This window comes from Conger conger, chromosome 9 (assembly GCF_963514075.1).
Source record: "Conger conger chromosome 9, fConCon1.1, whole genome shotgun sequence".
Lineage (NCBI taxonomy): Eukaryota > Metazoa > Chordata > Actinopteri > Anguilliformes > Congridae > Conger > Conger conger.
Window position 1 is genome coordinate 33,198,553 of NC_083768.1, and position 25,328 is coordinate 33,223,880.

Consider the following 25,328-nt stretch of genomic DNA (forward strand, 5'->3'; position numbering starts at 1 on the left):
GTACCTCATGGAGGCTAACGCGTGGGAGGTGTGTGTCTGTGTGTGTGTGTGTGTGACAGGTGCCTCTGATGTACTTCCCTCTGTGCTGAGAGAGCTTTGTAAGAATGGGACAAAAACAGAAGAATCAGCCTTGCAAGGGTGACCCAACCTGTCATATGGGCTACTGGTGCAGCCTGGTTGGACAGGTCCTTCATAGACGTGCATTTCAAAGGCTCACAATATGTCTATTTTTAAAGATGGAGAAGATATAAAAGAGCCACTTACATGGGACTTACAGACTGACTACATACATCTTTCAAACCATCTACACACCTCAAATACACCACTTGCACAAAGGTCTCAATATTCACATTTTGCGCATCTCACATTAATCGGTTCAACCTTTGCAGGAATAAGTGAAGGTGCAATGAAAATATATGTATATTATATCACATTGCAAACTCCATGTATGTGATTCATTTAGAGGAGGTGTTATCCTAAAGGACATTCTGCCTCAAGCGTTCAAAACAAAATGGTGGAAGGGATGCCTAGCCCCAAACTGCCGGTACACATCTATGTGTTGGCACGTGTGCAAGCAGTTTGGTTGCACAGAGCACAGTTCAGGGCTACTTTATGGACGGCAGTGGCTTGCACGGTGCCCTGTGTCTGAGTGGAGGAGGGCATTCGCAGCCCACTGCAGTGAAGTGGGCCGCTTGATTGAAACGATAATCTGACTCCCCATCAGGGAGAGCTAATCATGTCTGCTCCAGAACGCTGATTGTGTCTGGCAGAGCAGCTATGTGTGAGTGCGCACAGTGAGCGTGTGTGTGTATGTGTGCGTATGTTTGTGCATGTGTGTGTGTGTTTGCTTGTGCGTGATCCTGGTGTTCTTCAGCATATTTCATTCGCCTGGGTTATCCCCAGTAGACAAACATAGCAACTCAGAAGACATTTTGTCATCATGACAAAAACTCCCTGAAAATTACAAGGGCTGTTAACAAAAAAATATTAAATGAAAATATAACCTAACAAATTAAGTCGACAATGATTATTGTCCCAAAAATCCTCTTATTTTTGTTTAGTGTCTAATTTGAACTGTGTATCTATGAAAACAGCATGTGTGTACCATGTAAGGAAAATGCTTAATCACTTCACAAATCTCCTTGATCTATTAAAGCCTTTTATGTGAAATGGGACACTGACACAATGCAATAAGCAGGATTTTTCTGCTTAAAGGAATACACCAACATTTAGGAAAATATACCTTTTTTCCGACTTACCATGACTTAGGCAAGATGTTTGATTTCATTTTCATTTTTGTGCATTCACTGGCTCGGTTTCCATATTAGCATAATGTATTAGCTTAGCATAGAGACTTGAAGCCTATAGGAGTCAGTAGCCTACCTCCTTCAAATTGAAGAAATACACTTTACAGCAACTCCGAAGATGTCTTATTTACACAAAGTATCATGTATATTTGAAATATACATGCAGTAGAAACGAGAGATGTTGTTTTCGGAGAAGTTAGACGGCTAAAACTATAACCGCTGAATACATATGTATCCTCCTGTCTTTCACTGGTTGAGCGCAGTAATCCGCACACCTTCTGAAGGTAAGAGCAGAAGGATACATGTGTGTTCAGCGGTTATAGTTCCAATAAAAGAAAGGACGAAGGATGAATTCAGTCTGGCTCCCAGCACAAGTGTCTATTGGACATCCAATCCACTGGTAAACTAATTCAAACCTAAATGGAAAATTGACTGAACAAACATATTGTTCCAATACAATCCAATCTGCCTCTACACAGCGGGACCAGTCGGATGACTGACTTACTGAGTCAGTCATCTGCTGACTTATCATGGCTGTGACAACATTTTCACACAACAATGCTCTTCAGGAAGTGACACCGTTCACAAATGCTCTTCTTGTCTGTATTTTTCCTTTGTTTCTCCATAGATTTTCTCCCCTGCTGGGTTTCACATTAGCTGCTCTGCAGTTAAAGGGATAATTCACCGTCTCTTTAAGCCATTCCGGCACCTTCTCTTGACCTTTCATTGACCTGTCACAGGCTCCTCAGGCATGGAAATCTACTCTGTGTGATTCATGTTTTTAAAAAATTAGGACCACTTCACCCAGAGAACAGAACACAAGAGGCTGTATTTGTTTGATCATCCAGCTGAGAATCTCATATTAATATCACTAATGTCATATTAGTAGCTCATTTCCCTCTGAAGGTGAGCCACTTCACATTCAAAAACATTTCTGTCAGGATATGATTCTGCATCCACAAAGATCTGTTTTAAATTATTTCACAGGGTCTCTGGAATTTCAGGATATGAATAAATCATGCATAAAATGCATTCATACACACACACAGTTTGCAGAAGTGTTCTGAACAATTAAACCAGCAAAACAGAAGAACCATCAGAGAAAAGCCAGAGTTTATATTGAAGAGTACCATCTTTATGAACGCACAAGGAGGCAAGATTATTACCTTTTCATGGACTGATGACTCATTGTCATCCTCTTCCTCCTCTTCCTCCTCCTCCTCGGGATACTCCAGGTCCGACTCTCCCGGGGCGATGGGCACGCTGACAGTCAGGCTGGGGTTGGTTATGTAGCTTTCGTCATCGTTGACGATGTACTTCTCCCCATAGATCCCGATGACCCCCGCCGTGCCGTTTCCCTCCGCGTGATTGGCCAGGTGCTTCATCTTCAGCGAGACCCGGGCCTCGCGGGCCTTGCGCCGGCGTCTCTTCAGGTTCCCGTTGAAGACGTCGCAGGCCGTGCGTCGCAGCCAGCCCATGCCAGAGTGGATGCGGGCGATGGCGATATGCAGGTTGTTCATCTCCCCGTCTTCGTCCGGAGCCGACAGGTTGTCTGAGCTGAACGAGCTCAGCAGCAGAGCCAGGAAGAGGTTCAACACCTGCGGTGATATAATTACACATGAATGTGTGCACTGTATATACAGTATACTCTAAACCGGAGGTCACCAACCCTGGTCTTGGAGAGCTACTGGGTCTGCTAGTTTCCGTTGTTACTCTGCACTTAATAAATCAATTAGAGCAGATGATTACACATTTAACTCACCTCACCTGGTTACCTGGGTCTCAACAGGGTGCTGACCTTAAGGTGAAAACAAAAACCAGCAGACCCAGGACCAGGATTGGTGACCTCTGCTCTATACCAAGGTCAGGTCAGGGACAAAGCTAAACACTGAAAAATGATCATGCTATATTCTTCAAGCCTGCTGCAGTAATACGGCTAGAATGAGAAGCTGGTAAGATGAATAGAACATTGAAATCACACCTGCACTGCAGGAGAGCTATTGGCTAAATATGCTGTTGGGTTCAAATGCATCGCTAAAAATCTTTGGATGATGCAGGAACACACAAACAGGAGAGAGTGAGATTGAAAATGTGTGTGCTTTCAAACAGCAGAGGGAGGTGGCATCAGAAGCTCAAATAGTAAGGTTGTAATTCCGCTGTACTGTCAGTACCTGTTGCCCCATGAAATCCCTCAAACCTCTCAACGTGTGAACCATATATCACCTGATCAGGGGTATATAATTCCACATAATGTTTTCCACAGGATATACTGACTATCAGCATCATCTTCCACAGTATATAAATGCACCAATCCCTGCTCATCAATAACAAAAGCACTGAAGATTTGTGATGCTAAGGGGCTCTCCTAAACTCTCATATTGATCCAGTTTAATGTATGTGACCATAAGCGACCTGCAGTAAGTATTTTCTCCTGATTGTGGGATTATTCATACAATTGAACTATTGGGAAAATAATTATACCATACAGTGGCAGTTAATAACTGGGACAAGCATGGTTGGTAATTACATTATATGAATCAGTTTTAAGTTAAATGTTTGCATTTACTGAAAGCTTCAAAAGACAGAAATTAAAGCCCTAATGCTAACATAAATTGTTATAAACATAACATTTATAACTTTCTTTGTCTATTTAGAACATTCAATTAGCTACAGTCAAGTTAGCATTGTGTTTTGCCACTCTATGGGTCGAAATTTAATAAAATATACAGTGATGAAATTAGAAAAAGCATTCATGCAAGCTTAGCTGTTTTGAATGGAAGCAACATTGCACTCGCTATAATGTGCACAGTGCATTTTATTTATTTGTACTGAATACACTGACCTCATTTTAGCCAGTACTAAATTTAAGCAGTAATCCACCATTAGGATGGGTCTAAAGTAACCTCACATTTACCATAGTTAAAGACATTAAATAGATTGGTGTTTATATCCATCCCTCACTCCATTATATTGCCTTAAACAATTTTTAAACAAATAGAGGCTGATCTCAAGAAACGTTCTCCCAAGCTCTCTACAGGCTAGAGTCTCCTTTATTCAACTGGACATTCTTCCATCTGTACATGTATTCACCACTATAATTCCACTTACCCCACCAGAGAAATATTGGGCCAAAGTTAATACTCTAATTTCACATTTTATTTGGAAAGGCAAATGTCCCAGAATTAAACTAGAAACCAGACAATGCAAAACCTCTGGGGGGCTGTCCCTCCCTAATTTTAAATTGTATTTTTGATCTCTTATTTTACAACTTAGATAGATCCTAATCTCCTGGAAACCTATTAAAGAAAGCTTGGTACATCCCCTCAGACTTCAGGATTCACTCAGCTATTCCTCTGCGACAAACTAAATTGCGGTATGGGTCCATAATCTTGTATCTTCTCACAATTTGGAAAAAAGTCAAGAAACATACCAAGACCATCTGGAAATGGCCACTCCCATTTTTCATGACTACACACTGTTAACAGATTCCTGTTTTCCTTTCTCATTTCCTCAATGGAGAACACAGGAAATTCATACCTTTGCTGACATTTTTGAACAAAATGGCCTCCGTACGTTCCAGGATTTAAAATCACAATACGACCGACCTGGTACATAATTATACTATTACCTACATTTGTGTCTGGCAATGAAAACTTACAGGGTTCCCTGAGGAACAGTAACACATGCCATGCTGGTTAGGAGAAATGAACAAGGGGTATAATCTCGATCCCTTTTCTTCTTAGAACCACCTACAAACCCTTTACAATTCAATCCATTTAGATAAAAATCTATCCAGTAGTAATTATGGAATTCCTTGGGATGTCGTTTGGAGCAATCATTCATGTGTATCTAAAAATTCTGACCATCGGCTCATGCAATATAGCTTTCTTCATAGAACATACATAACACCTATAAAACGTCACATCCTGAAGCTCGCTCATTCTCTCCGATCTGTGAGCTGTGCCCACAGGGGTCCGTCGGCAATCAATGAGCAAATAAAACAGAAGTTCCAATGTTCATGGCATTAATGAACAACTTCACAGAGAACACTGGCCAGTACTTAATGCACAGCCACCCACATACTGGGGAATATTCAGCCCTGTTCTGTCAAAGCATCTGGTATTAGGTGCCAACATGACTTACTGTTGAAATCGTTCAGGTAGAAACAAGCTACAGTAGACTACTGGCACAAATTATGGAAACACTGTGCTTAAATGGATGTTTAAATTTGGCACAAGTAACTGTGTGGAGCTTACCCCATTGTATTTGCATAGTGTGAATACTAGTAAGCTGTTTCTGCTAACTGTTAAGGGGTCGCCATTCCTCCTGCACAAACTAACTATGGAGGATAGTAGGTCAATCCATAGAATACTATCCAATCTGAAAATTGTTCCTAACTAATTTAATTTAATTTAATTTAATTTAATTTAATTTAATTTAATTTAATTTAATTTAATTTAATTTAATTTAATTTAATTTAATTTAATCAGCTAAAAAACATCATGTGATCTTGGTACTCTCTTTTATTAATCTATTGTCCTCCATATTTAGTCTGTGCTTTGAAACTAGTCATTTCAGCGAGGACCTGGAAATGAATGGGAGTGAACTGAAACCAGGAAAAACTGGAAGGGATGGCGATTGCGTTAACGGTCAGCAAGAACAGCTGATGTTGCTAGTATGCCAATACACAATTTAGCTCAGCAAAATTACTTGTGTTATGCCAAAGTGAAATATCCCTTTAAAGAACAAGTGCCTCTTGAAACTTTCATCTGTAGCCTTTCTTCTGTTGTTTCTCTGAGCCATTTTCATTTGTACAAATGTACTCAGAACAGTTATCTTCCTGACCATGAGTGGCCATGGCATTATGTGACCATCGGTAATTTAAAATAAAGTAAACAAGCCAGAAAATACATTGGTTTTCTTTGCATGAATATTATCATATTATGTCGAAAAATACTGGAAAAATAAATACATGTTCAAGCTGATTATTAAATTTCCAATAGTACAGTACTGTATGCTATTTAGAGTTTGATGTAGATTGTATGGGTTTATTCAAGATTGTCTGTGTGTGTGTGCGTGTCTGTTTGACACTCAGTGAGCAATTTATTAGGTAGACCTGTACACCAGCTTATGAAGGCAAATATTGAATCAGCCAATCACGTGGCAGCAACAAAATGCATAAAAGCATGCAGATGTGGTCAAGAGGTTCAGCTGTTTTTCAGACCAAATGTCAGAATGGGGAAGAAATGTAATCCAAGTGACTTTGACCTTGGAATGATTGTTGTAACCAGACAGGGTAATTTGAGTATTTCAGAAACTGCTGATCTCCTGGGAGTTTCATGCACAACCGTCTCTAGTGTTTGCAGAGAATGGTGTGAAAAACATCCAGTGACTAGCAGTTCTGCGGGCAAAAATATGTTGTTAATGAGAGAGGTCAGAGGAGAAGGGCCAGACTGGTCAAAGCTGACAGGAAGGTGACAGTAATGCAAATAACTACACATTACAACAGTGGTATGCAGAAGAGCATCTCTGAACAGGCAACGTGTAAAACCTCTAAGTGCATAGGCTACAACAGCAGAAAACCAGTAAGTCAAAAAATATAGTTAACTGATTGTGGGACACATACATGTATGAGGCCTACCTGTAGGGCATGGTTATTACAAAAACAAGTCATAAGGGTATGGAGCGAGTAGCAAAACAAGGACAGCTTGATTAGAAGAAGAATATTATTTAACAAATGCAGAGAGCATGCTGCTTGATTTAAAAGGAGCCCGTTTGGAACTGCACAACTTAATTACAAGGAAGGTGGAAAGGGATGTTCTATTTGCCAAAACAAAATTCTGTGAATTAGACAATAAGCCCAATTACCTTTTGGCAAGACTGGCAAGGCATGCTCCAGTGAAAACATTAATTTCATTCAGGATGAAAACAAAAAGCGACTAATTGGTAACCAAGATACTAACAATACATTCAAGCGGTTTTGTGAAAAATGATATGAGTCAGAGACTGGCTCAGACAGGCTCAAGGATAGTGCCTACTTCAAGGCTCTAACCCTGCCACAGAAAGCAGTCCAAACCAGAACATTACAACACCTCATATCACGTCTAGAAATAGATGCAGCTATTCATGACCATCTGAAACAAAAAATCACAAGCCCACTGTTAAGGGTTTTTAGAAAAACCTTTGATGAGTCTAGACTTCTGGATTCCATGTATTGTATGTAGCCAACATCATTCTAATACTAAAGAAGGGCAAGGATCCAGAATACTGTTAATCCTATAGGCCTATTAGTTGGATAAATGTGGAGAGGAATTGTCAAAGATTGGAAGACGTTGTGAATTCTGTTGTGGATGCTGACCAAGTCACGTTTATTAAAGGCAGGAATTCTTGGTATAAACACAAGGCATGTCTTCCTGCACTTGGATTTTGATGCTAAAGATTCAATAATATATTGCATTATATATATACAGTGCCGTCTGTAAATATTTGGACAGTGGTACAATTTCTGTTGTTTTGGCTCTGTACTCCATCACATTGACAAGTGAAATGAAACAATGAACATCAGAGTAATGTGCAAACTGTCACCTTTTATATGAGGGTGTTTACATCCATATTGGGTGATCTGTGCAGGAATTATAGGCCTTTTTATACTGTGCATAGACCCCCATTTCAGGGCACCATAATATAAAGACAAATGACTTCACAGGAGTTTCTGATAAGTCAGGTGTGTTCAATCACTTAGTGCAGGTATGTATGAGACTGCAGTATCTTGCTTTGATTCGAGGCTTTTGATTGCATTTGGAGTCCATTATTGCCATTTATCTAGAATTTAGTTGCCTCAATTGTGACACATTGTGCGTTGCTGATTTGCCCCGTGGGGATTGCATTGTATGGTATAAGTATCTTTTGGGGAAGACTTATGTGAGGAGTTGAGCAGGCTGACAGCAGGTGGCAGCCAATCCCCTATTTTGCATACATGGATGCGCGCTGTATTCACTACTTCACTCAGTGATCATAAGGACATAATTCATCCACTTTTAATGCTGGATAGGAAGGCTATTATCGTGAAGTGGCTTAGGGATGAACCTCCATGTATTCAATGGTGGGAATCCTTGATTAATGATGTAACTGAAAAATGAAGACATGGTTTATCATAATCTACATGATTTCTCTGAGAAGTGGAAAACACCACTAGAACGTCCGGGTCTAAATGTGTTAAAAACTGCATGAGCTCGGAGGCATCCCAACTTATACAATTTGTCGTGCTGCATACTGGCTTTTTATTTTGTCCAAGTACCATATTATTGCAGTACAGTTTCATCTTTAACTTGTAGTGTCTGTAACTATATCCTAATGCTGTAAATTCATACACCAACTGTGAGCATGAACAAAAAAGAATACAAAAAAGTGAAGAGATTCATTGAGTCAGTGGCAGACAGTTGCAGTGATTTTGGTTACAGCACACCAGCTAGGGCACATGAGCTTCTTAGAGTACAAGAAACCCCATCAGTGAGTCATAAACAACAGAGCGTCTTGTTTATAATGAAATCAGGCCCTTCAGAAAACAATAAGAGGATTATAATAGTTAATGATGTGACATAACCCAATTTAGAGACCCGTGGCTAGCTGAAATCTATGTTTCCAATTTACTGTAAGCACCTTCTAAGGACAACTGACTTGGGTAATGGGATTATTTCATAGCAAACCATTCACACACTACAATAAAACTGCCATTACAAGACAATTTCTAGGTAACCACTGTATTACTTCATTTAACTTTAATAAAATCTGTCTTATGGAGGTTCGGGACAATACACTTATTACTTAATAACATACTAATACAAGCATTGCTATTCATTTACTGTGCACTTCATTTTGCATCCAAAACAAATTAGACAGTAATTTCACGATTAAATGGGCAATGATTAATTCTCACTTTCACTTTCAAGAGAGTAAAGCTGCTAAAATAAGATACTGACCCTGGACAGTAATCCACATATGTGCTTTTCACAAACCAATATGGCAGTCTGCATAATGTTTTGCATAACTTGGCTTGTGCTGTAGGTTGCTGTTTCAATTACAGTTCAAAGGGTCCTGTCGTTGTATATTTGAGCTGTGAAAATGGACTGCATGTAAACATAATGTCAGCTGTGTAAATCACTCTGGATAAAGGTATCTACTCCTAATCTAGTTCCTAAAATGTAAACGTAAATGCAATTCACTATTCAGTGATGTTCACGTGAATGTGTGGATTTATTTAACCAGAAGCCATGCTCTGGTTTTGCCCTCTGTGAGTTTTTCATTTCTTCAAGAGATTTTAAATGCTTCAAAGTACAAACTGTTACACTGTCTTGCAGTTTATTGACATGGCCCAAGAAAAATAGTGACAGGAAATCTTGATCAGTTAAAAATGAATTAGGCTGGACTACATTTCATTGTGGATTTGATCTCAGCTCATTAGATTCTGACTTTGTAGCTCACAGCTGGATATTAATGCAACATCTGGGTGGATAAACTGAGGATGCTGAGCCAAATGACAGCAGAGGCTACAGGAGTCAATTCAGCGACAAGATTTATTTCTCTAATCATCTGAGACGCGGGCCCAAACTCATTTGACCTCAATATCGAAACATTATTAGGCCACTACAGGAGCTCTTGTCTTGTGAGGTGCACTATGTCCTATAAACCTGACTTACTGTACACCTCAGATGTTTGCCAGTGCAAACCTAAGGCAACACCACCAATATCCACATCTGCTGTGTGTTTTCTGAGATTGCTGTCCTGGCTTATGATGGAGGATACAATATTGCAGCTGTTTACATATTGTACAGTTATACATGAAACATATACGTTTCATGTTTGTCACGTCATGTTTTATGCTTAGTTATTGTCTTAGTTACGTTATTGTCATGTCACGTATTATGTTAGTCTAGTCTCGCCATGTTTTTATGTTTATTTCTTGTTATGTTTCATTGTCTTGTCATGTTATGTTTCATGTTTAGTTCTTGTTACCATTTTTTTCTTAGTCTTGCCATGTCATGTTATATAGTTTATTGTCATAATTTTGCAAACTTGTTATGTCATGATTTATGTTTGTTTCATGTTATGTTCTGTTCATTGATTAGCATACACTTTTTCATGTCTTTCTGCAAACCTTGCATTCATGCTTTCTCTCTCTCCCTTTCTGTCACTCACATTTCCCTAATTGTTTCAATTTCCCTTGTCTACTTACTAATCTATTAACGCTAGATCAGGATTGGGTACTTGTATAGGTATTGTTGTTTTTATTGGCTGTTGTTGTATTCTAGCTGCCAACAGTGGTATGCTAGTTTGAATGTTGATTGTACTCTTCAAGGGTTCTGAATTTCTGTATGTTTACACTTGGACTCGGAACTGCACTGTCCTCTCAGGTCTACTTTTGCACTTGTTCTTGTGATTGATTTGCACTTTGTTGTACGTCGCTCTGGATAAGAGCGTCTGCTAAATGCCACGTAATGTAATGTAATGGGTAATACTAACATTCTAACCATGTGTTCATGTTACCTTACGTTTCTTGCGCATGTCATTTACTAATTTACTAATGCTAGGGCAGGATAGGTTTATTACTAACGATTACTAATTACCTTGTTAACTTGTCAATCCTCCACACCTGATTTCCATTCTCATGCTGCTTTCAATCTAATTGTCTGCACCCGTCTACACCTGCATATAAGCTCAGTTCCATGTCATGTCTTTGCAAAATTGTTGCCCCCTGTTGGTCAGTGCGCGGTTGAGTGTTTTTGTCAAGCAATTGTCTACCCGTTACGATCCAAGCCTGTTTATTGACCAAAGATTATTGACTTCTGTTTTGTTGACCATTGCCTGCCTGTACCACGACTTTGCCTGCTGTCTTTGTGCTTTTGCCCCGCGGAGCAGACTTCGATCTTGACTCTTGCGCCGTCATCGACCCTGAGCCTGCCTACTGTCCACCTGTACTTCTGCCCTGCTGACAGCTTTCCTGGCTACCGGACTTTTTGCATGGTGTACCGATTACGAGACTGCATTCTCCCTCGGTACTGCACTTTGGTTTTGGCTGGATTTTACATGTATGAACATTGCTTGTTTTTTGACTACTCTCACTGGACACTCCCTGAATAAAGCCGTGATGGGACTTTATTACACCCCTGTTTCTTAGTCGTGCATTTTGGGTCCAACCCCCCACGCACCCGTCTCACAACTCCGTCAACAACTCATAGAACCGGTACACAACTGAGGAAATGCTTATTTCACCCTTGAAGTAACCATTGAAAAGAACACTCTGGAAAGGTTATGTAACACAGGAAGAATAGTTCTACTATGTATAACGTGAAGCAGTGCTCCAGGCCATTCAATTGTGATAACTGTGGTATATTAGGTCAGTCCCAGTTCAACCACTGCACAGGAGAGCCTGTGAGCTTCCTTCCATCAGTACAGTAAATATCATAAACCAAACGGTGATCTGCATGTTTATGAGTGATGAATATTAATTCTGCATGGATTTATCAGAAACCTTAATAAATTTCTCTCTACTGGTTCTTGTGCAGAGTAATTAGAGTGATGTGTGGCCATCAGGGTGCCCAAAACATGTCAATTTAAGGTTGTCTGTGGCATGAGAAAAAACATATATTTATAGGAACAAAAAAATGAGAAAATGAGAAAAAATCTTTATGCAAATTGTAGCCACACATTCAGCTATTCAAATTATTTTAATGATATAATTAGTTGCATAATTTTGGGTATCAAATTTCTGTTGATGACTCCATGATGTTTGAACTAACAGTTTGAATTCAAAAACACTGTTTTGAGATAAAACCACGAAGCAGTTCATAGGAATGTTACAGGGTGCTTTGAATCAGAATAACACTGCAGAGAGAACAAATGCTTTGTAAGTTAAATGGAACAGAGTCCCTGGGGGATTTAGGGTAGTAACAGAAAGGAAAATAATCCTAGCATTTTAGAGAGGCAGGAATGTACTGTAAGCTAAAACAAAATAAAACGTCAAAATAAAGCTGTAATAATCTTTCTGAAAACACTGTTTTCATTTACTGGTCTTGAGTCATGACGATGATGTTGATGATGGTAACTATGATGATAATGACGATGATATTGACAGCGTTAGTGCGATGATTCAGTGAGGATAATCGAAAATATGAGGGGAAGTGAAGATGTTAATGATGAGAATGAATTGATGAGGTGGACGGTCATCAGAATCAAGGTACAGTGACAAGTCAGACAATGACAGTGACGAGTGTACAGTAAGGGCTTGTGTTGTGTGACTGCGCATTGTACCGCGTACACTCTGGTGGGGGTTCGCCATTGGAGGCACGCTGACGCCTCTCTGTTCGGCTTCAGAGGACGGGACAGATGTCGAATCAGCTGGTCACAGGAGGATCAACTGTCTTAAAATATCCCATGACTAGGTCAGCTGCTGCCTTTGGAGTTATGGAAGCGCACCACCCCCCCCCCCCCCCCAGCCAAACACAATTTGCCGCGCGCCCACTGAAGACGGCGTCACATCCCGAAGTGTCATTTGCTTTTCAAAGCCCCTGATCCCATTAAATGTTATCTCAATTAGAAGCCAGAACCAGCCTGCCATTTACAAGCGTTCGCTTAGCGCCTCGCCGTGAGTCATGGCAGGGAGGCCAGAGACACATCAAATAACGGCCATAAAGCGCAGCTGTGTTCATCCGGCCGGCTAGGCAGCCCGGCTGCACGATAACGGCGCTGAGGACCGCCTGAATCTGAACCTTTTCACACCGGCAGGTCTGCCCATCAGCCGCCAAACCATAGACTGCCAAGCGCTGCTCATAATCAAAGACAGCCAGCAGACCGAAACCGTAGATGGTACATAATCTCGATTGGAGAGTGGGTGCAGGGGCCATACGTTCGTGTCTGTGGAGCGTGGTCAGCCCGTACAACTCCCGCCTGGGAAAACATTTGCATGAGGCACCTTCATTTCATTACATGAGATTTAAGGAAGGGGCACTTCTTAAGTGCTGATCTGACATTAGTTTTACTATTCAGCTCATGAAAGATAACGATCCCAGTTCATCAAAGTTTTCTTAAACACCATTTAAAAGAGTCACAGAACATTCAAGATGTTATTATTGTACATAATCACGGTCTTGGTGAATACTGGATTCTGATTGGATGCCAGGTAGTGATTATTTTTGCATAATCGTTCAACTTTTGGCAAGTAGTCCCGGTCAAGCACTGTTCTAAATCAGCGTTTCTCAACCTTTGAGTCGCGACCCAAATTTGGGTTGGGGGACGTTCTGAAAGGGTCACGGACTGAGTTCCGTTTTCATTTTTTTTTTATCAAAAAAAATAAAAAATACCAACTTGCTCAGTCTAAAAACTTCCAGGCCCCTATTCTAAATTTAAGCTATCTGAACCTGGTTCTGCACATGATTACCAACAGTTTTGAACATTCAACCAATCAAATGTTAAGCCTATCAGATATTTCATTTCAAATGTATCAACATATCCAGCGTCACTTACTTTGGCGCGCTACACTGATCTCTTGCAAGATCTAGCCTGCTAGTCTAATAAGCTACGATGGATAAATTTCTTAAAAATACCGCTAAATCTCCCTGTACACCTGGTACCAGCTCAGAACATTGTTCTTCAGAAGATCCCCGTAAAAAATACAAACGGATTTTCTCAAATATGGATTTACTTACACTGTGAAGCATGGTGAGCATAAGCCTTTGTGTGTGCTGTGCAATGAAGTACTGGCTAATAAAAGCATGAAGCCTTCAAAATTACAGAGACATGTAGAAACAAAACACGCCAGCCATAAGGATAAACCTCTTTATCTTTTTCCAAGGTAAGAGCCAAAATCTTGAGGTGTCCCAGAAGACATCTGAACGTGCACGTACCGTGCAGGAGCAGGCACTGCGAGCATCCTATCTAATTTCCTACCAAATCGCCAAGAGTAAAAAGGCCCACACTCTCACAGAAGAGCTTATCCTTCCATGTGCAATAGACATGTGTACTGCACTCATTGGTGAAAAAGAAGCTGCAAAATTAAAGACAATTCCGTTGTCTAATGATACAGTTCATACCAGGATCTGTAACATGTCTAATGATGTTGAGCACCAGCTAACCGAACGTCTCTCCACCGACTGTTTCACTTTACAACTTGATGAATCCACTTTTGCGATAACATTGCGATAGGTCGTGAAAGATATCAATTACATCAAGCACAGCGCAAAGAATGCAAGGTGTTTTCAAGCCTTCTGTCAAGAGATGGGTAGCGGCCACGAACAACTGCTTTATCACGCCGAGGTCCGTTGGTTATCCAGGGGCAAAGTGTTATCCCGAGTTTACGAATTGGTAGCATTTCTAGCGGAGAAAAAGTCAGAGCTGGCAGAACATTTTAACGATGACCTGTGGATCGCACGTCTCTCCTATCTTGCTGACATTTTTGATCATTTGAACACTCTGAATGTGTCATTACAAGGGAAGGGACACAACAGATTTGAACAAATGGACAAAATCCATGCATTTAAGAAAAAGTTGCGTCTGTGGTCCAAGCATGTTACCAGCGACAGGTTGGACATGTTACCGAACGTGTGTCATGAGGTAAAAACCCTGATGGATACAGACAGATCAGAGCTGTGATCATGTGATCTCATTTGCAGAGACTGCACACATGCTTCTCTGATTATTTTCCAGAGGAGGAGAACGCGCTGGCTCACGCTTGGATAAGGGACCCTTTTGGAACTGACGTGGAAACTGTGGCAATGTCATCCGAAGCGGAATCTCAATTGGTGGACCTATCATGTGACCGCGGCCTGCAGAAGAAGTTTTCAGAGTTGACTCTCCCTCAGTTCTGGTGCAGCGTTGTGCACAAATATCCTGCCCTTGGCCACCATGCAATCAGAGTGCTTTTGCCTTTCAGTACCACCTATTTATGCGAAGCTGGCTTCTCTGCCCTCACGCAGCTAAAGAACAAATACAGAAACAAACAGATTTTGACAGACTTATGAAAGGGAGACAGCCCCAGATGTGTATTCGTTATTAAATGTGTATTCATATTCATGTATTCATGTGTAATCATATTTTTATTTTCTAAAATAAATAGTCAAATTATTGGCTTGATGAATAAGCACTGTTAATTTGCTATTGGGTCGCGACTGAGTTGGTATATTGAAATTTGGGTCTCAGGGGAAAAAAGGTTGAGAACCATTGTTCTAAATTAATACACAGCCTGCAGTTGGCTAAGGAGAGACCAAAAGCCAACAGTGCCAACAGAGTTAAACAATGTTTTTTTTGTCATGCCAATAAAGTTTTTTGCATTTAAAAATGGTATCTGATATAACTGTGAATGGTTTTGTGAAGTACAGTAACAATAAATTGAGATAGCTAATAGCTGTAAGGTCTCTAATGTTTTGGTAGATTGCTAGCATTAATAGCTACTATGTGATGTGCTGAAATGGTTGTATGTAAACGGACAACTCTCAGTTAGCTATAAACTTTTTTGGCTATCACCAGCTTTGCATCTGGTGGTTCCCCACATCATTTGTTAAACCATGTAATGACCACCTCGTTGTGGATTATTCCTTACATAACTTCGACTGGTGTCTGCCCAAACAATTATTACATACTTTAATGGAGATATAAATAAGTAGTACACATATTTCATACCTACATTTCAAATATAGTCTTATGGAAGCATTAAGTGTGTGGAACAAGCCAATTTCACTCCTCAGTAACTCCTCCCATTCTGTGACATCATTTCTGCAGGCATATAGGCCCTGTGTAACTGTTCTCGAAGCATTTACAGAAAGGTCAGTGGTCAGCCACTACTACTTCAACCCTTCCAGAGAACAGCATGTTCCACTTTGAATAATCCTGATTATTCCAACATCCCAGTTTTGCCAGTATGCTAAATAAAGCAATCACAATGATCTGAAAACAATAGCAACAGATGATTCTGAAGTTAAAGTCATGGAATAACGCAAACGTACAGAAGAGCATGAGCATGACTCACCACCAGATTTCCTATCACCATGACCAGCATGAAGACGAGGATACAGAGAGGTTGGCTGGCCACCTCCATGCAGTCCCACATGGTCTCGATCCACTCTCCGCACAGAACCCGGAACACAATGAGGAAGGAGTGGAAGAAGTCCTTCATGTGCCACCGCACCAGTGAGCAATCTTTGGAGATTTTTTTCACGTTGTCCGAGTAGCTCTTTCCGAAGAGCTGCATGCCCACCACGGCGAAGATGAAGACGATGATGGCAAGGACCAGGGTCAGGTTACCAAGGGCTCCCACTGAGTTACCGATGATCTTGATCAAGGTGTTCAGGGTAGGCCAGGACTTAGCCAGCTTGAAGACCCTCAACTACAAACACACCGGTTAAATGAGACACTTCCCATTAAGATTGCAATGGTCTGAAATATTTGTCCTCAAATCTGACTCACAATTGCGTGGCAGTAAAAAGTTTTGGAGGGTTCGCTGATCAAACTGTGATGCAAAGTTTCACTTGCATTACCTTTGTAGTATTATCTTGTCCTGTGCTACTTCCTTCTGAACAAAAGTAACATTACTCCAGTGGAGGAAAATCCAGATTCAGAAATTAATCATCCCAAAGGTTTGTAATGTACAGTGGTGTGAAAAAGTGTTTGCCCCCTTCCTGATTTCTTATTTTTTTGTATGTTTGTCACACTTAAATGTTTCAGATCAAACGAATTTAAATATTAGTCAAAGACAACACAAGTAAACACAAAATGCAGTTTTTAAATGAAGGTTTTTATTATTAAGGGATAAAAAAAATCCAAACCTACATGGCCCTGTGTGAAAAAGTGATTGCCCCCTAAACCTAATAACTGGTTGGGCCACCCTTAGCAGCAACAACTGCAATCAAGCGTTTGCGATAACTTGCAATGAGTCTCTTACAGCGCTGTGGAGGAATTTTGGCCCACTCATCTTTGCAGAATTGTTGTAATTCAGCCACATTGGAGGGTTTTCGAGCATGAACCACCTTTTTAAGGTCATGTCACAGCATCTCAATAGGATTCAGGTCAGGACTTTGACTAGGCCACTCCAAAGTCTTCATTTTGTTTTTCTTCAGCCATTCAGAGGTGGACTTGCTGGTGTGTTTTGGATCATTGTCCTGCTGCAGAACCCAAGTTTGTTTCAGGTTGAGGTCACGAACAGATGGCCGGACATTCTCCTTCAGGATTTTTTGGTAGACAGCAGAATTCATGGTTCCATTTATCACAGCAAGTCTTCCAGGTCCTGAAGCAGCAAAACAGCCCCAGACCATCACACTACCACCACCATATTTTACTGTTGGTATGATGTTCTTTTTCTGAAATGCGGTGTTACTTTTACGCCAGATGTAATGGGACACACAGCTTCCAAAAAGTTCAACTTTTGTCTCGTCAGACCACAGAGTATTTTCCCAAAAGTCTTGGGGATCATCAAGATGTTTTCTGGCAAAATTGAGACGAGCCTTAATGTTCTTTGGTTTTCGTCTTGGAACTCTGCCATGCAGGCCATTTTTGCCCAGTCTCTTTCTTATGGTGGAGTCATGAACACTGACCTTAACTGAGGCAAGTGAGGCCTGCAGTTCTTTGGATGTTGTTGTGGGGTCTTTTCTGACCTCTTGGATGAGTCGTCGCTGCGCTCTTGGGGTAATTTTGGTCGGCCAGCCACTCCTGGGAAGGTTCACCACTGTTCCATGCTTTCGGCATTTGTGGATAATGGCTCTCACTGTGGTTCGCTGGAGTCCCAAAGCTTTAGAAATGGCTTTATAACCTTTTCCAGACTGATAGATCTCAATTACTTTCTTTCTCATTTGTTCCTGAATTTTTTTAGATCTCGGCATGATGTCTAGCTTTTGAGGATCATTTGGTCTACTTCACTTTGTCAGGCAGGTCCTATTTAAGTGATTTCTTGATTGAGAACAGGTGTGGCAGTAATCAGGCTTGGGTGTGGCTAGAGAAATTGAACTCAGGTTTGATAAACCACAGTTAAGTTATGTTTTAACAGGGGGGGGCAATCACTTTTTTACACAAGGCCATGTAGGTTTGGATTTTTTTTCTCCCTTAATAATAAAAACCTTCATTTAAAAACTGCATTTTGTGTTTACTTGTGTTGTCTTTGAGTAATATTTAAATTTGTTCGATGATCTGAAACATTTAAGTGTGACAAACATGCAAAAAAATAAGAAATCAGGAAGGGGGCAAACACTTTTTCAGACCACTGTACATGCAGTAGGAGATTGGTTATTCACATTACCAATACAGGCATTAACTCATTTACAAATCGGAGATCAAGATCTGCCCACCAACACCAATATCATGAGCAATAAAGATTGGATAATCTCCCACTCGTAGACCTGAAAGTGCCCATAACACAAACCTCATAATATAAATACCACTTTATCCTGTCTCTGTTCAATATTTCTTCTGGATCCATGCAACACTGAACCACATTTCAGGGAACTAAGCTAACACACACTTGATAAACGGCAGCATGGCACATATTTCACTGGATCTGATTACTGATAAAATGTGTGACCTGCTTTCCAAATCCTATTGATATGAAAATAATTATTTCAGTGACCAACTGTCACTGAATTGTGTGTGACTGTGTCTGTTTGATTCAAATATACTTTTATATTTTATGTATTTTTGCTTTATAGCTGTAGACATTAATCATGGAGACTTGCATTTTACATATAATTTTATGCAAGTGAATTAACGGTCACAATTTGGGTTAAATTTTATCCTACTGTATTTTAAACACCTTACTGCCAGCACTCTAGAAGGTTCAAATGTTCATTATATTCCTGATTCCTTTTAATAGAGCTGGCTTTATGTTACCAGTTTACATGTAGCATGTGTAGCCAGGCTATCCGCCTCTCCACCCATCTGTCTATCTGTCCACACGTAGTAGCAAAGTTCTACCAACACTGCACAGGGCACTGCGAATGTGGAACTGAAAGGGAACAGTACCAGTCTGAAAGATCGCAGAACGGACAGGCCCTCCACGTTGGACAAACCCAGCTCCATCAAGCTGAGGCTGACGATGATGCTGTCGAAGATGTTCCAGCCCTGCTGGAAGTAGTAGTACGGGTCTAGGGCAATGATCTTAAACACCATCTCTGCTGTGAATATCCCGGTGAAGACCTAGAAGTGGCATTAAAAACAAAAAATCACAAAATGTATTCTTTGCATTCAGATCTAGTGGCTTCTGACAGCACCACACTTTGTCTGGCAGAAGAATCATTGTTGTTGTTGTCAAAGACCTATTGACAGGGCACCAAGAGCCCTGTGATTATAAGCTCCATTTGAAAGTATTATTATTATTGAAATAATAGCATAGATTTGAAACCATTGTTTGGGCTTCTGGAAAGAAGTCAACCAGGTTTAATTTGCAAGGCTTTATTTGCATTTGTCAAGTCCACACAAAGTCCATGACAATCCAAAGTCCGACTTATAAACAGTCAGTATGTTCAAAGTCAGCTCACAATTTCATCTACTGTCGTGATTTATGGAAGTGCTTTTGGACCATCATATATTAAGTGCAGCTGTAAGAAAGTGGTCGTTGCTTTCATTTTAATTGCTTCCCTGTTTTGTGCTTGAGCTGGCAGTTATCAAGACATTACTTCCGCTTTTGCGCTTTTGCGATGGCGAGAATGTGTTCTGTAGCCGTGCAGAAAAGACAGGCTGGAACAGAACAGAATTCTGTTTATTAATTTATTTCTTTGATCCTGGTCTGCTTGCTGTTTGTCCAAGACACACACCCTGTTGTGACACTGGATACGTGCCGCACAGATGGGGGTCGGGTGGACCAGCACAGAGCATGGACTACGTGCGCAACCTTTTCAATGGCGTCATTACGAAGAAACTCTGCAGACCGAGAGCCCTATAAGGCTTCATTAGCCATCCTTTCAGCCCAGTTGTTTGTGATCTGTGCCCTTTGTTATTCAATTTTTTGTTTTGTTTTGTTTTGTGACCTTGGTTTAACCCTGGTAAACTAAAGTTTGGGCAACATTGTCTTTGCAATGTGCTGAGCGGTTATTGAGATTGAGTGAGTTTACCAGGGACATAATAAAGTTTCAAAAACAACGTGAGCAACCAATTTAAGAAAAACATACCGTCTCAATGCCACCTGTTACACTTTACTACAGTCATTTTCTGTTGAAGTCATTTTTAAGATATCTTGGTGTCTGGAAAATACTGGCAAAGTAGCATGATATTAAGATATAATTGCAGCTTTATTTGATTTCATTTTTTTATTTGATCTGCACCTATAATCTCGGACAGGGGTGACAGATACCCTGTAGACCCACAGTGTCTGTCACTTCTTTCTTTCTACATCTCTCCTTCCATCTCTCGTTCTCTCTCCTTCCCTCAATCTCTCACACATTTTCTCCCTGTCCCTTCCCTCTCTTTATCTCTCTTTATCTATTGCTCTCTCTCCCTTTCTTTCTCTATCTTTAAAGGTTTCTCCCTCTATCTATATCTCCCTCCCCCTCTCTTTGTATCAGTGTTTCTCTCTCTCTACCCCCTTCTCTCCCCCTCCCTCCCTCCATCTCTCTCCCCCTCTCCCCCCCTCCCTCTCTCCCCCCCCCTCTCTTTCAGCTCTTTCAGCACCGTGGATCATTTACATAATTTATTGGATAAAGAATCCACACAACTTGTTTTCAAAGTTTGATTTGGCTGCTGACTGAAAGAAAAAAGAAGCAAGCAGACATTGTGGTCATCCAGAATTTGAATCCGACACCCCTAATCAAGGAGTTGATACTACATACAATGCAAGGGATCAAAGGGACCAGCAAGGGATTCAAAGTTTATCTGGGTCCTCAATGTAATCTTTCGAGTCGCATCAACATTCCCTTCAAGTGATGAACATTTCAGACCCACCTTTCAACAAACAACAGTGCTTGCTTTTTCATTTACATTAATTAATTAGCTCAGTGGATGTGTCTTGTAGACCTCATTATCTTTGGTATTTAATGCTGCTGTCTCATTAATGCGAGAATATGCATGTAGTCAGAGCAGTTTGAGAGGAAAATTGGTGTAATTATTCAGGAGAGACTCCACAGAAGGCAACATGGTTCAACATGGTTTTTTTAATCAAAAATCGAGTCGATTCAGCCAAGGAATGGAGAAAGAGCTATCAGACTGTATTCTCTTCCTTCATCTTTTGACTGAAAAAACAGCCCAGTTCAGTTCCTCCATATATATGAAAACAATTCTAATGAATTATTAATGGAGCACGGGGCAAAAAAATCTTCCATTTGTCCACTCCTCATGGATTTTATGGACTACTTTATCAACATATCCAATGATACAGTACTATAATGAACAAGGTTCCTCAAAGGGGGAGACGAAGTCAGTCAATAAGCTCTCTGTACAAGCCACTACTCCACCCTGTGGTTGCCTGGTTGTCAATAACAGAAGAAAGTCAGTGAATAAATGAGCACTTTAATTCTAAAAGGCTCAGTGACAGTATAGTGGACTAATCCTACAACAGCATCATATCCCATAACATATGCTCATAATCTCATTATCTGTTATGGGAAGAGCCTGATCTCAGTTCATAAATGCATTTATACGTAACCTGACGACCTATTTCATCAGCATGTAAGGTTAGCCTGACAGAGGCTAAGTAAGCTAATAAACTGCTTCAAACTGGACTGCAGAAGACTACAGGGGGAATTCCTTTTATATGTTGCATTATTTCTGATGTACTGTGGATCCCCATTCTCCCAGTATTTGAAAATGATCTGGCTGCAGTAAAGTAGGTCTGTAGAATAGTTCACACGCAAATCAGTTCCATAGCCTTTGGTGATGTCACTTGTTATCTTTTGCAATCAGGAAGTGTCAAATTAGATACAAAATACTGTGACAGAAACTTTGCTTTGGGAGCCCAAAGCTACTTCTTCTGTAGCTGAGTATCAGCACAGTATGCATACACACACCTGCACACACAAACACAGGCACACTCACATGTACACACACAGAGACGCACATACTCACACACACACACACACACACACACACACACACACAGTTGTTACAAGTAAAATTAGCTGGAGATAAAATATGAAGCACAGTTAGCTTGTTTATTTCATTCTCAGGCACATCTTTGTTCTTCGGGAGCAGGTGCATTGACTCAAGGCTGCTGGCTTCACCACCTCAACAGACTTGCACATTTGTCCCTGTGGACATCCACTTGTCAGTCTCAGCTGTGGCCCTAATCTCATTTCGCACTTGACCAAGGGCCCTTGTGTACCCAGGATTCCCAGGAAACACACGGTGACTCAGACGCATACAATGCTTTTTTTTCTAGAGCCTTCTGCCCTCAGCCTCCAGATTCAAAAAACATCATGTCATGTTATGCATAAGGCTAACTGGAGACGGTAGTCAAAAGCAGTGATTGCGCACAACAATGACTTAATTATGAACAGCATACAATGCATGATTTATTATATTAAATACAAATAAATTAAATGCCATGAACAGGATAGAGGGACATTTTAGATTAACTCTGATCTGGTGTCTGCAACCCTGGCCCTGGAGAGTTGCAATTGGTGCTTGTTTTTTTTTTTCACCTTGAAATCAGAAACAAATTCAGATCTATGAATTCAGGTGAGGTGATTTAACTGTGCCACCAGCTGCTTTAATCGACCAATGAAGTACTCAGAAACCAAATGAAATCAACAGGCCCTGTGTCTCTCCGAAACCAGGGCACCATACACTTGTTCCAGGGCAACAATACTGGCTCCCCAAGGCTAAAACACACACACTAATTATATTATTCAACACAAGGGAGTTGCTAGATGCATTTCTATCCAGATAAAGTTGCATTCCTACAGAAAGGTATCCAGGGATGGATAGGAACAGACCAGATAACAACCAAACACAATGTGATACCAGCCTGTTACTCTCAGCACTATGACAGCACATCCTTGGCTACCATGTTAGCCTTACCAGGTTGCCCACAGACAGCATGGTTGTGAAATCCAGTGTCATGGGGTAGTGCTCCAGAGCCATGAAGAGGGTGTTGAGCACGATGCAGATAGTGATGGCCAGGTCTAGAAACGGGTCCATGACCATAATCTTCGTCCACTTCTTCAGCTGAAGCCACATGGGACAGCAGTCCCAAATCATGGTTTTCCAGGCAAACGGGTACCAACAAGGGGGGCATTTCTGTTGGGTTCCCTCCAGCTCTAGACACAACCATCAGACAGAAGCCGTTGTAAGCACACACACACACACACACACACACACACACACAGACGTAGCTCATTTTACACCCATATCCTCCTGCATAACTGGCTATGAACCAAAACTATATCCCACAATAAGCCCTGCGTGAATTTCAGACACCAAAATAAGAAATCTGATCTTGGAGTCGTCTCTGAGGCAGTCATGGAGCTTTCAGACATTCACCTGAGCTATACTTGGGATAAGAGAGTTAGAATTAATTCTTATCACACTCCAGCTAAATAAATAGAGGAAACGCATGCTACAGGGGTCTGTTCTGAGCAGCTAACCACCTAGAATATAAATCTTGAAAGCTTTAATTCAGGATAAAATAAGGGAAGTGTGCAAAAGAGCCTGATTACAGTAGATGTTACAGTCGATGTGACTGACAGGAATACATTGTTTAATGCTTACTTATTGCATATTGCCTGTATCTATCTTTGAAAGGAGACCATAAACCAAACATCTTGAGACCACTGTGATGCTAGCCTGTGTTGTTTGTTATGTGCATAAGGGAGCCCATCAGGCTTCAATCGTTCCTGGAAATCAGGTCTTCAGCGTTCACAAGCACCACATCACTGACAGCTGCTTCCCAGAAGAACTAAACTATTGATAACCTAAAGAGCCATAATGGATCAGGGTCTTTGGTCCTTTACATGACTTGTGGATGGGCAGGAACATAGAAACAATCATAAGCAATCAGGATTGCAAATTCATTATATTATAAATTACATCATGGCTATAAAAATACCTCATGGGCCTTTCAGGAAACCCCTTGCCTCCCCTTAACCCTTCCTTATCCCTCAGTTATTTTTATAGCATTGTACAGAGACACAGAGAGAAGTAAATGTGACTGCTGTCGAAACAAACCATGTGAGCCCTGTTAGAAAATGATACCATGATTCTCGCCGAGTTGAAATCTAAGCTATTTTTTATCGCGACCGTGCTGATGTCATCGCCCCTGCTGCAACTGAACACAACTCAATCCCAGAAGAGCAGGCTTGTGTGAATTAGGGGGCCTTTCTGTCAATTGATTGATGTTCAGTATTATGTTCCTGTTGAGCTGAGTTTATCTGGGGAACTGAGGCTTCTGAATGTGATTCTTATGTTTCAAAGCTTTGAGATCGAACTTTGACCTCTTATTTTTAATTATAAAAAAGACCAGATATCCATTCAAATTTAGCTGTTATTATAGTGTATTATTCTCACTCATTCTGTTTTATATCAATATTTCTCACTTGAGCCAAAAATGTTTAGTGTCTCATTTAAATGAACAAATCGGTGAGTTCGAAATGTAAAACACTTCATTAGAAGAGGGCCTATAGAACCCTCTTGTGTCCGACAGGTTTGTGGGCTGATTCAGGATACCCGGCGATGCTTTGTGGAAATAAGCCCCTATGAAAAGCACACTGATGGAGGCTGTGTCTGAGCCTGTGAGGGTCGCAGGTCTTCTGTGACGCAAATCAGCCTGGCACACATATGCTCCCTGTGAAGAATCTAGCCCATTAGCCTTTGACATGCAGACATATGTGCCGGGGGACACAATACTTAAACATGTCAGAGTTGACTCACCTGTGATTTGAACCAGTGCTCATATGTGTGTGAGTGTGTGTGTGTGTGTGTGTGTGAGAGAGAGAGAGAGAGAGAGAGAGAGAGAGAGAGAGAGAGTGTGTGTGTGTGATATTAATCATTTTAAGACTTAAAATCTCAAACATATTTGAGGTTAAATACAAATTTATGACAGAAGTACCCATCAACTGAACA

At 40.8% G+C, this 25,328-nt stretch overlaps 1 protein-coding gene across 1 annotated transcript in view; it reads right to left on the reverse strand.

Annotated features, from left to right (window-relative positions):
* Positions 1 to 25,328, reverse strand: part of LOC133136907 (sodium channel protein type 4 subunit alpha-like) — a 92,602-nt gene that overhangs the window by 23,188 nt on the left and 44,086 nt on the right. The window contains exons 14-17 of the mRNA XM_061254780.1: positions 23,289 to 23,527; positions 19,302 to 19,475; positions 16,324 to 16,680; positions 2,474 to 2,905 (exon numbers count right to left, since the gene is read on the reverse strand). Of these exons, the coding sequence (XP_061110764.1) occupies positions 2,474 to 2,905; positions 16,324 to 16,680; positions 19,302 to 19,475; positions 23,289 to 23,527 (1,202 nt within the window). The remainder of the gene's footprint in view (positions 1 to 2,473; positions 2,906 to 16,323; positions 16,681 to 19,301; positions 19,476 to 23,288; positions 23,528 to 25,328) is intronic.